Source organism: Drosophila serrata, unplaced genomic scaffold, assembly GCF_035046125.1.
Source record: "Drosophila serrata isolate PLE 108 unplaced genomic scaffold, ASM3504612v1 contig_245, whole genome shotgun sequence".
In the NCBI taxonomy this organism is placed as follows: Eukaryota; Metazoa; Arthropoda; class Insecta; order Diptera; family Drosophilidae; genus Drosophila; species Drosophila serrata.
In genome coordinates this window covers 388,659-400,333 of record NW_028257143.1, presented here as the reverse complement: position 1 = coordinate 400,333, position 11,675 = coordinate 388,659, and the positions used below count along the sequence as shown (strand labels likewise).

The following is an 11,675-nucleotide window of genomic DNA, read 5'->3' as shown; positions in this document are numbered from 1 at the left end:
GGATGCTATTCAATCGGGGTGTAAATATTGCTAGTAAATCATTGCTAGTTTAACAGGCTGACGTTAAATAATAAATAGATTTTGTATAATGAATAAAAATACATAGTAATAATAATATATTCAGTATATTTTACAAGGCTTAGTGAATAGGCGGTCACACTAGCGACAATGCAACACCAAATGCCGGCGAAAAAAGATAACAAAGTGCGTTAGCACGGTGAAAGTTGTATTTACTGAAAATTTAAAGTAGTCACACAGCTCAAAATGAACGCACTTCGACACACGATATCCCTAGTATCGCTGGGCACTTTCCAACTGGTTCGCAGGTCGCGGGGTCGGTATTTGGGTGGCTTACTCCTCGGTACCGGCCTGGGCCTGGCCAGCTTCTCATCGGTCACGTACGCCCATGCAGCTGCGGAAGAGGGCAACACAAAGGTCAAGCTGGACATCTCACGGTTCATGGCCGAACCCATTACGGACCCGAAGGTCCTACTCGAGGACAAGCAGAATATGCGCCACCGCATGGAGCTGATGATCATGGAGATCCAGGCCGAGTTCTGTCGGGCCCTCGAGGCTGAAGAGAACTGTGGCCAAAAGTTCAAGGTGGATCGGTGGCAGCGGGCTGAAGGCGGTGGCGGCATCACGTGCGTTCTGCAGGACGGCGATGTCTTTGAGAAGGCTGGCGTCAACATATCGGTGGTAACTGGTTCCCTGCCCCCGGCTGCCGTGCAGCAAATGCGGGCCCGTGGGAAAAACCTGACAGAGGGCGCCAAGCTACCGTTCTTCGCGAGCGGTGTGAGTGCCGTGATTCACCCTCGCAATCCGCACGTACCCACCATTCACTTCAACTACCGCTACTTCGAAGTGGAGCTGGCGAACGGTGAGAAGCAGTGGTGGTTCGGTGGCGGTACTGATCTGACGCCGTACTACCTAAACGAAAAGGACGCCTCCCACTTCCACCAGACGCTCAAGTCCGCCTGCGACGAGCATGACGCCACCTACTATCCGCGCTTCAAGAAGTGGTGCGACGACTATTTCCGCATTAAGCATCGCAATGAGAGCCGTGGCATAGGCGGCATCTTCTTCGACGACATCGACACCCCTAACCAGGAGGCGGCCTTTGGCTTTGTAACTGGCTGTGCCAAGGCTGTGATTCCCTCGTACGTGCCGCTGGTGCGCAAGCACAAGAACCGGGAGTACGGCACTAATGAACGCCAGTGGCAATTGCTGCGCCGCGGCAGATACGTAGAGTTTAACCTGATTTATGATCGGGGCACCAAATTTGGCCTGTACACGCCCGGAGCTCGGTACGAGAGCATACTTATGTCGCTGCCCCTACACGCCCGCTGGGAGTACATGCACGAGCCGAAAGCCAAGTCCGAGGAGGGCAAGCTCATGAAGGTGTTGAAGAACCCCAAGGATTGGGTGTAAGCTGGTTAAAGATTTTTACATTTACATGCGCGGGAAATGGTGCCTTTCTTCAGTTAATTTTAAAAAAATGCAATATGTACATACAATGCTATTATATTTCTTGTTTCAAATAAACATGACAACTGCTGATGTTTGTTTCTAAAAAGATTTTAATTGTTTTATTGTTAAGTAAAATAAATTTTTTAATTAATAGCATAATGTAGCATTGTTCAAGCTTTGACAAATTAAATTTAAATAAATAAATTTATTGAAAATTAAATGTTAAATACAAATTAAGAACTTTACTTACTGTTTTATAAACAAAGCAATTCCTGCTAAAATGTATGCTTTTACTTTTACTACTTGTACGAAGAGACTACATGGGTGTACAGAACAGCCGGACTGACCTAGATCGAATCGGCTGTTGATACTTATGAAAATGGACTCCGTTAGAAAATGCCGCGATGCAACCTTCTGAAAACATTATAATAGAGTACAAAAGCAGTATTAATAATTCCCTGCGGAGGATTTCGAAGAATTTTTTCAGAGAGGTACAATACATATGTACATTTGTATATATGTATGTATGCGTAAGTTTGTGTGTATACCAAAAATGACTTTGACAAAACTGTACCGCAGTGAATGTTGACGAACTAAATGGCATTATAGTATACATACACAATCATCATGTAGTGCTACTTCCATGTAAATTCGTAGGTACATACATGGTGTGGTTTCTGCTGAAATAGCGCTTTCTGGTTTGAGGTTATGTCTACCGCTATGCAATTTTCCATCAGAATGTTCCACGCAATTATGTCATTTCGATTTTAAATTGTAAAACCTTAAGTAATGTTCTCTTATTTAACTGATATAGCGGTGTACATGATAATATACTTCTCCTGCAAAGTTTGTTTGTTTCGGTTGTGTATGTGTGTATACCAATTTTCACACACACACGAGAAGGTTCCCGTCCTGGACTCACACACACCGGCGCACCTCTTCCCCGTTGCGATGCACGTCGGTCATGTGTGTTTGTATGCGTCTAAAGAGGGATATAAAGCGGGAAATCAACACCGGCTTTAGAGGGATAAAAAATGCTACCCGATCATGCTCACTACTAAAAGACTGAATGTATAGTTTATAAAATGCTTTATTTCCCATTTCGTACAATAGTTTGTTTATTTAATGTTGTTTTGTGTTGTGTACAGAACAATGTTTTTCTCAAGTACGAGGAGTACTCTGGTTTACATTAAATCTTTCTGTTGTTATTTTTCGTGTTGTGGATCATGTTTTCGTGTTAATATAAAATCTTCTGTAACTAACTTAACTAAGAATATTTATAGAGCCACCAGTCTGCTGCTGATATACCTCGATAGTGTCGCCCTCCTCCATCTCCAGCGAGGTCGGAGTGTCGTTCTCGTTGATGGGCTGACCGTCGAAACGGAAGCGCACCACCTGCATGGAAAGCCCGGCACGGTCACAGTAGGCATTCATAAGTTTCCTTAGAGGTGTGTGCTTCTTTATCTTGAACTGCACGACGGCATTGTCCTGTCCGAGGACTTTCAAATTAATATGTTCAGTCTCACCGCCTTTCTTTTCGTCAGACATGTTTTTTTCGTAGTTGCGTTAGCGCTTGTCCGTAAAAGTTGTTGCTGTGATGCCGGCGTGCTGAACGAAAACGAGAAAAGGCCGTAAGGCACACGCAAATTAGAGGCCGCGAAAGCAATTGTGGCTATGTTCGACAGTAGCAGTAACAAATAAAATTTGCTGTAAAAATTTACCTGCTTTTCTCAACGCTTCCTACTCGGCTGCTTGCTGTTGAAATTTTCGTCGGCTTCCCTTTTGCACACGCCAAAATGGTTGTCGAAAGATGACACTATCGACTAGGGATGTGAAACATACATCAAATTATATATCGATATTTTTGAAACAAAATATTATATCGTGTTACTTTTGATAACCGATAAATCGAATATAGCTAATTTAAAAGGCTTTTATTTTTAAATATGCTGTTTCTGACACGCGTGCGAATTCGCGTACTCATGTGACACAATTTGAAATCTATGTATCTAACAATTTCATATCTTTATTTGTCTTAATTAACATGATCGTTATAAAAGGAAATTCTTGAAATTTTTAATTTCTTCTTTATAAACATCTTATAAATGTTAAACATTAACAAAACAAATTGGTGCTTGGAGATTATAAACCAAAATTTATTTAAATAAAAAATACCAAAAATACTCAATATATCGTTTTTATCCGAGTGATAAATATTTTGTAACCATTTGATATTAGAAACAAAATAAGATATTTCATCGATACACTTTTAACCGACTGCTTGGACGGGAAAAAATACTTCTATTTTTTAAAAAATGGGCATATAAGGTATTATATGGGGATGGATAGCTGGCACTGTCCATACTTATTAACTGTTATAACACAGAGGATGATTTTCTGAAAACAAGTGCGATATATACATATGTATATATTAACTGACTTATATATTTAAATACATGAAAAAAAATTCAAAAACCTTGTGAACAAATATAAGTAAAAAATGTTACCTTTAGGCAGCCAACTTTAACATAAATATTGCAAGTTAGTTAAAAAATAAATGTATCTGGAAACTGGACTTTTTATTAAATATTGGTCAAGTCATTTTGACTGTTCTGATTTATGTAAATATATACAAGTTTTAGGAATATAGGCAATAGGTTTGAAAAATTGGTGTATAATCATCAGCAATTAGAAGTGAGGAAAGCGTTTCAGTTCGTGATCTTTTCCATTCCTTTCTTTGTTCTTCGCTGTACTCTGGTGCTCTTCTTTTTTACCGCTTGAGCAGTACCACTGACCGCACTCATCACGGCACGGATGAACTCCTGCGCCGCATTCTGGTTCTTGAAGCGCAGTGTGAACCGCTCCAGAACTCCTTTCCCCTCGCTAAAATCGTTAGCGGCAAAAATCCAGGACTTGCTGTCCATCGGCCTGTACACCACATCCGTGTTCAGCAGATGATTGAGACAGACATTTAATACTTGTTCTTGCCGCATTTCAACTCGAAGTTTCTTTGTCTCAATATGACGCCAAATCTTTACACGCCCGGGGGCACGCATCATCCAGTCACCATCGGAAAGACGATATAGATTTGCACGTATTACAAACAGCAACTCCTCGTCCTTCCGAACCCAGATTTTGTTAATGTAAAATCATTACGCATAATTCAGATTCACTTACCTCATTGTGATATGGACAGCTTGGTTGCTGCTGAGAGGGTTTCATCACCGAGGAGCCTAACCCTTCACTCGTAGCTTCGCCTGATGCTTTAGCTGAAAATCGAAAGAGTGAGCATGGAAATGCACCGATACTATTGCTCTTTGCCATTGGATATGGAGAAACTGAAGATGTGTTATCAAGTGCTTGGAAGCTAAATCCGTTAGTGACGGGATAAGCGCCGGGGGTAAGGCCAAAGCAGAAGTTGTCACAGTATATGCTGGTGGACGAATTTAATGCATTGCCTTGATATAAGCCTGATTTTATATCTTTCTCCCTGTCCGACTTTTGCTTCTGCTTATGTTTCAGCTTCTGTCTTTGCAGGCTTTCTTTATTATTGGGGACGGCCTCCTGAAACTCGTATGTTGAATGTGGAGCTTTGGATGCCCCCAGGAATTTCTCCGGCATTAGCTTTGGATCAGCAAAATCCTTGGCTTTGTCCAGCTTTAAAATGTCCGCGACGATCTGGTGATAGTCGTGGGTCTGATCGCCTATCATGCGAACGCTTAAAATACCAGAAGTGTTATCAAGTCGAATCTTAGTCAGCCCAAGGCCTCGGACCTTGGCCCAATTGTAGAATTTGACTACTTCGTTTTCCTCGCATGTGCGAATTTCGGACACGACAGGTTCCTTGTTTAGCTCATTGCTCTTTTCAGCTTGCTTTAGGAAATTAATTTTCTTGAAAACTTGTTTAAAGTCTAAAGTTTTATCTTCCAGCAGGTCCTGCGACTTCACCACCTGTACGAGGCCTTGCTCCAAACCAGCGCCGTCGATGCCTCTGGCTTGGGTTCCTGTGAGATTCATCAGTTCTTCCATTCGCAGGGAAATATCTAGTTCATTAACGTTCTCTGAGGGGGCAATATCCAGACAATACCTGCTCTTCTCTTTTTTCTCCACAAGAGTTCCTTGATCACATCTGCCAAGAATGGAGTGACTGGTGGTGCTGCAATTCCTTCAGTGGGTTAATAGATCTTCAGCAGTCTGTAAAAATAAGCAAACAGCTTTAGGGCCACCGCATAATCCTTGACTTGTAGAAAGCTGTGCAGGTACTTGATGGCCTTGTGATAGTCCTGTATCTTATAGTAAACACAGCACTGCCAAATTGAGCTTTATATAAAGATTTGATTGCTTTTTAAGTCAAGAAAGAACAGAAAAAAATATTAAATTCAAGAAGGGACAAATGGGCGGTCAGTCAGACGACCAAGTGCATATTTGTGCAACATTTTAATTTTGTTGTTTGGAATAGTGTTCCCTAAAAAAATATTTTTGTTTTACGAATTTTTAAAAGTCTGAATCAGGAATTTGTTAAGAGCAATAAGAATTTTAAAGGACTAGTTGTTTAGAAATATACACACATACCAACATATGCCTTCTGCAAGGTAAGCACAATTATTCATAAGCAGGTGTGCCAGTTATTTTACGACGATAAAGAAAAAGATTCCTAATTAAAATAATATTCCTACGAAGAACAAATAACACAATGTACATATGTATGTATGTATGTATGTTATCAACTAACAAACATAACCACAGACTGGCATGCAAACAAAGGCTACGCCATTGCGCTGGCCCAATTTCCTTTTATGTAATTCTCATGAACAATCATTAAATTACCTGGTACTTAGGAAGACGCTTATTCGAGTGGTGTTTCGACTTTTTAGTTCGTCCACGAAAAAATAAGCTTTGTGCTGTTAATGTGATTTTATTGAAGAGTTGCCAGATTTATAAAAGAGAACCAGGACCGCGTGCGCAGAGGTCTGATTTCCACTACGTTTGCATTTTACAAAGTTTCATAATTAGCAAAGTGCAACAATAGCATATATTCGTTTAAAAACTGTTTTAAATATTTAAATAATATTTGTTTGTCATTTATATACGAATTTAGAATAAGTGAATTCGGAAAAAGAATTAATAATAAGTCGAGTTCATTTATGTTCCCTTTTTATGCCCTTGCAGGGTATTATAATTTCAGTCAGAAGTTTGCAACGCAGAGAAGGAGGCACCTCCGACTATATAAAGTATATATATTCTTGATCAGGATAAACAGCCGAGTCGATCTAGCCATGTCCGTCTGTCCGTTTCTACGCAAACTAGTCTCTCAGTTTTGAAGCTATCTGAATGAAACTTTGTAGTTAGCCTTCTATATACTCTCACTCGTATATATGTCGGAACCGGCCGGATCGGACGACTATATCATATAGCTGCCATAGGAATGATCGGAAAATTTTACAAAAAAATTTTTAACTTTTTTAGTTTTCAATAGAATTGGATAAAGTTTGAGATATAGCCATTTTACTATACTCTACAATTTTGCATAAAATTTTATGCAAATCGGACTAATATATCATATAGCTCCCATAGGAACGATCGAGAAATTAAGACAATTAAAAATTATAACATTTTCAGTTTTCAACAGATATTCATCAAATTTGAGGTATATCCATTTTATATCAGTCTTAAATTTTGTGTAAAATTTTATGAAAATCGGACGACTATATCAAATAGGTGCCATACAAACGATCGTTAGATGTGGAGAAAAATGCACATCTGTGACTGTAAAACTGCAAATATAATATGTAAAGGTGAATGAAATGAAAGCAGGTATTACTTCACTGTGTTTTTTAACACAAATATATATAATTTATATTGTATGGATTCCTATTCATAGAAGTTCTATCTGCAGGGGTATATAAACTTCGGCGTGCCGAAGTTAGCTTCCTTTCTTGTTATATTTATTATAAGACAAGAAAGGAAATTGACTTCGGCACACCGAAGTCTGCAAGGCAGATTGAATTCGATCATTAAAAATGTATACAATATAAATTATATATATTTATGTTAAAAAAAAAGCGAAATAAATCCTTCTTTTATTACTGAATTTATATATATATTTATTATATTTACACTTGTACAGTCATGCATTTTCTTCTATATCTAACGATCGTTTGTATGGCAGCATATAACATAGAAGTCCGATTTTCATAAAATGTATTACAAAATTATAGAATAATACAAAATGGCTATATCTTATAGCAAATTAAAAACTTGTACTTTTTAATTGTATTTCTTTCTCGATCGTTTGTATGGCAGCTATATGATATAGTAGTCCGATTTTCATAGAATTTATAACAAAATTCTGGAATAATATTTATTGAAAACGGGAAGTTTCTTTTAACAATTTTCCGATCGTTTGTATGGCAGCTATATAATATAGTCGTCCGTATACGAGAAGATATAGAAGACTAACTGCAACGTTTCATTCAGATAGCTTAAAAACTGAGAGACTAGTTTGCGTAGAAACGGACAGGCGGACATGGCTAGATCTATTCGGGTGTAGATGCTGATCAAGAATATATATACTTTATATGGTCGGAGACGACTCCTTCACTGCGTTGCAAATTATAATACCCTGCCAGGGTATAAAAATCCAGTCAACTCGACTGTGAAATACTCGGTACTCTAACCTAAAACTTTAATTAAAATTAAGAAATAGTATAAAGTTACATTTTGAATAAACCCAGTTTAAACCGATTTAAGATTTAGAATGCTAGTGCCTTAGACCTAGAGACCTATTTGATTGTATCTCATTGTACTCAAAGAGTCAGACTTAGATTATATAACATATATATATACTTTTATTCCTTAGTTGTATAATGTAAAGTTACCCTATTACATTTTTGTTATGAGAAATAAAAGAATGTTTTTTTTTTTCAATGTTCAAACCTTTTGCCTTTATTTTAATTTAAAACCCAAGCAAATAGCCTGGCCTTTGCCTTAAATAATGAGTCAATTCTAAGGCAACTAAGAAGCTAAAAGCTTATTTGCAGTCAGTTTTTACGTGTTAAAAAATTCTTGTGAACCGAAAAATATCAAAACAATAAGATTAATTTGTGAATGTCCGAACCTACTTCGATGATTGAATCTGGAACCCCAGAGAGGACTTGACCTGTCAGTTTACCAGTTACCAAACCGTTCAAGCCTTTTAACTTTCTATGTGCAAGTCTCCGCCGCGAGTTCGTCAGCGCAACAACGTACATGAAAAGATCGAGATTGTAAATTGGTTACAGACATAATGAAGAATGCATTAGAGGATTGCCACAGACGACCATCGGAGCACTTCTCAATGTGTACCAAACAAAGGAATGCTACTCCCTTATAAAATCGCCCAGAGGCGTAAAATCTTACCGGAGGCAACTTACATTTGGTTCGGAAGGTTTTTGAAACTTAAGCCCCGTTTAACTTACATAGCCCCACAACGGGCAACTCAGAGCGGAGGAGAAGGAGTGAAGTGTCAGTTTCTGTTTCAGATTCTGTGGCTGTCCCGATTCTAGAGATTTTGTCCTAGAACGGTAGACGACGCATAGATTAGTGAGGTTTGTACGTTGACCAAATTACCTGATGCGGGCTTTGGACTTTGACTTTTTGCTACGAATTCTTGCGGAACTAATTTCCGTGCTTTTGGATTGGATTTGGATTTCTGTAATGCATTGAATACTTATGGTTTCTCACATTAGTCAGATTTTCTGAAAACTGATTGAAAACTGCAAAAAGACAAAGAAAATAAAAGGCACGAGTTAGTGCAAGGGTTTGTGATCAAGTTGCGTTTTGTTGTTGAGCTTAAGTTAATATGAAATTAAGAAAGTCCCAGGAACCACCATGGGATTATATACCATCTATCCTCGCATCCTGCACCTGGATCCTCAGAGTCTTCCCTTTGACCCCCTTACCAAAGGTGGGGAAACAAACACGTGTAGGGCTAGCTTTATTTTACTTACTTTTCTTTCATATTCATTTTCTTTTTGTTAAGAATTACTTATAAATTTAAATGTTTTAAGCTACACGCACACATTAGTGAGTTCTGCGGTCTGGTTTTTTGCTGTACCTTTAAAATTTGCTGTGTAAAATGGTAACCGTGAATTGGTTTAGGGTGTGGATGCGGAACTCCCCTTCTAGATTGCGACTCCACTTTGGGACTCTCAAGTCAAATGAATAAATAGGCGCGTGCGACCCAAAAGTCGGCTTTTTGTTTACGATTAACCTCGACCTTACTGGCGCCACCAGCTCTGGTCGTTGCTGGAGCTCTGCTGCTGGCCATTGTCGGAATTGGCGTTGGCATTGCTACGCCCTAAAATGGGTGGCGGTGGCACACTAAACATGTTGTGGTGCGCAGACGGCGGCGGCCGGTACTTTTCCTCGTCCTCGTCGTCGTCGACCTCGCGCTTAATAGCCGTGTTCTGGTAGTCGAATGTCGGATACCCGTCATCAATGGGCTCTTCCTTTATTTTAATGATATCCATTTCCCGGAAGTCGGGCTTGCGCTCCTTAACATCACCACCGCTGGCAGCTCCGGTACCTCGTTCACGATCTCTTCGCTCCCGCTTCCGTTCGCGGCGCTCCCGGGAGGATTCTCGTTCGCGTGACTTGGAACGCTTTTTCTTCTTCTGATCACGCTCACGATCACGATCGCGATCACGCTCCCGTTCTCGGTCGCGCCTATCCCTTCGGTCAAACTCATCATATCGGTCGCGACTGCCGGCTCGTCGTTTTCTGCGCTCGCGGGATCGGCTGCGCGAGCGCCCACTAGCGCCCACAGCACCACGTCCGCGATCGCGCTCTCTGTCTCGACGGTCCCTGGAGCGGGATCGACGACGGTCTGCTCCAAAACCACGACCGCCCCTGGCGGCCTCCATGCCGTTATTGCCGCCGCGCCCAGGACCTTCGCGATCCTCTCGCTCTCGTTCCAGTCTGTAGCGTTCGCGTTCTCGCTCATTGTCCTCGCGTCCAGAGTGTTTAATGTTGACGTCGTTGCCACCGCGTCGCGTGCCGCCAAGACCGCCACCTAGGCGTCGCGGAAGCCAACCCTTCACAGTGCGAGCTCGTTCCACGTCTACCAGGACCCGCTTGCTGTCGATCTTCTTACCGTCGGCATGCTTGTAGGCGGCGTGCATATCCCGCTCGTGCTCGTACTCGATAAAGGCGTAGCCCTTGGGTTTACCTGACTCCTGGTCATGGATCAGAACAATCTTCTTGATGGGCCCGTAGAACTCGAATTCGCGGCGCAGCTTGGACTCTGAGGTATCGTAGTTAATGCGTGCGATGAACAGCGTACGAAACGGGTCCTCAGTAGCGTTCTTGATTTCGGTCGGGTCCCACAGCGCAATCTCGCGCTCCAGCTTGTACGCCACTTGCTCGGCCTTCTCGCGCCGCCGTCGCTCTAGCCTCTCCTGGCGTGTCTCCACAGTTTTGGGCAGTGGCGTGTCCTTAGGGTCTTCGAAGTCGGACATGAACTTGGCCACTCCCAGGTAGCCACGCGATTTCTTCTCATGCGGCAGCTTATCCACCGGCGGCATGAATGGAATAGGGTCCCGGGCCGCAAATAGCGCCAGCAGATTGGGCGGAAGATATTGGGTCATTTTTGCTTTTTATTTTTACCTTTCCTGTGTTTGCGTTCCCTCGTCTGTATAAAAAGTAAAATAGGTTATGTTTCGTTTTGTTTACTCCGTCCACCAAATTTGTCAACTCACTTCAGACTGCCATCCGGTTGGCAAGAATATAGTTTTCGGTACTTGGAAGAAGTACCAACTATAAAATCGTTGACCGAAAAATATTTTGCAATTTTTCTTAAATTTTTTCGGCTGGCTTGTGTAGTAGAGTTGCAAAACGATTTTAAAATCGATAATAAGATTGGTGTTGAAAACATAATCGATATTATCCCACTATCGATGTTGGAAACACTTTTTAGATATCGATGATATATGAAAATTGATGGCAATTGGAAAGAAAATTTGGCTCGAAGTTGAAAGGTATTTTTTAAAGATTTTTTTTACGCGAAGTGATTTAAAACAAAAAAAATTCCCCTGTGAGACTTTGACGGGTGGACAAAATCAGTATGACCGTGAAATATACCAGATAAGTCGATTATCGATAACTGAATAATTATAAATTATTCCTCTATAACGGACATTGTTTAAAATTGTATTCCAATTAAAATA

The 11,675-nt window shown here is 40.8% G+C and overlaps 4 protein-coding genes across 8 annotated transcripts; 1 reads left to right on the top strand and 3 right to left on the bottom strand.

Annotated features, from left to right (window-relative positions):
* The first annotated feature begins 32 nt into the window (after window positions 1-32).
* Window positions 33-1,578, top strand: Coprox (oxygen-dependent coproporphyrinogen-III oxidase). Its single transcript, XM_020954668.2, has one exon. It carries the CDS (start codon window positions 265-267, stop codon window positions 1,429-1,431), a length of 1,167 nt encoding a protein of 388 aa, XP_020810327.1. The 5' UTR covers window positions 33-264; the 3' UTR covers window positions 1,432-1,578.
* Window positions 1,579-2,542: 964 nt separating this feature from the next.
* On the bottom strand, window positions 2,543-3,285 carry Sumo (Small ubiquitin like modifier). The gene is made up of 2 exons (XM_020954802.2): window positions 3,192-3,285; window positions 2,543-3,078 (listed from the first exon to the last, which is right to left on the bottom strand). The coding sequence occupies exon 2, from the start codon at window positions 3,016-3,018 to the stop codon at window positions 2,734-2,736; it is 285 nt and encodes a 94-aa protein (XP_020810461.1). The 5' UTR covers window positions 3,019-3,078; window positions 3,192-3,285; the 3' UTR covers window positions 2,543-2,733.
* A 745-nt stretch (window positions 3,286-4,030) lies between these two features.
* LOC110185936 (uncharacterized) lies at window positions 4,031-9,024 on the bottom strand. 3 transcript variants are annotated; one of them, XM_020954949.2, is made up of 4 exons: window positions 8,592-9,024; window positions 6,298-6,450; window positions 4,648-5,664; window positions 4,031-4,589 (listed from the first exon to the last, which is right to left on the bottom strand). In XM_020954949.2, exons 3-4 carry the CDS (start codon window positions 5,497-5,499, stop codon window positions 4,179-4,181), a joined length of 1,263 nt encoding a protein of 420 aa, XP_020810608.2. In that variant the 5' UTR covers window positions 5,500-5,664; window positions 6,298-6,450; window positions 8,592-9,024; the 3' UTR covers window positions 4,031-4,178. The 3 variants fall into 3 exon arrangements, with proteins under 3 accessions (XP_020810608.2, XP_086688357.1, XP_086688356.1); XM_086832231.1 differs by lacking the exon at window positions 8,592-9,024 and having other exon boundaries at window positions 4,648-5,492; window positions 5,558-5,811; window positions 6,298-6,390; XM_086832230.1 differs by lacking the exon at window positions 8,592-9,024 and having other exon boundaries at window positions 4,648-5,811; window positions 6,298-6,398.
* Window positions 8,291-11,381, bottom strand: snRNP-U1-70K (small ribonucleoprotein particle U1 subunit 70K). 3 transcript variants are annotated; one of them, XR_015271531.1, is made up of 4 exons: window positions 11,208-11,369; window positions 9,566-11,140; window positions 9,079-9,224; window positions 8,291-9,024 (listed from the first exon to the last, which is right to left on the bottom strand). XR_015271531.1 is itself a non-coding variant. In XM_020954569.2 (2 exons), the coding sequence occupies exon 2, from the start codon at window positions 11,094-11,096 to the stop codon at window positions 9,729-9,731; it is 1,368 nt and encodes a 455-aa protein (XP_020810228.1). In that variant the 5' UTR covers window positions 11,097-11,140; window positions 11,208-11,381; the 3' UTR covers window positions 9,433-9,728. The 3 variants fall into 3 exon arrangements, 1 of the variants encoding a protein (XP_020810228.1); XR_015271530.1 differs by having other exon boundaries at window positions 8,291-9,224; XM_020954569.2 differs by lacking the exons at window positions 8,291-9,024; window positions 9,079-9,224 and having other exon boundaries at window positions 9,433-11,140; window positions 11,208-11,381.
* Between the last annotated feature and the right edge of the window lie 294 nt (window positions 11,382-11,675).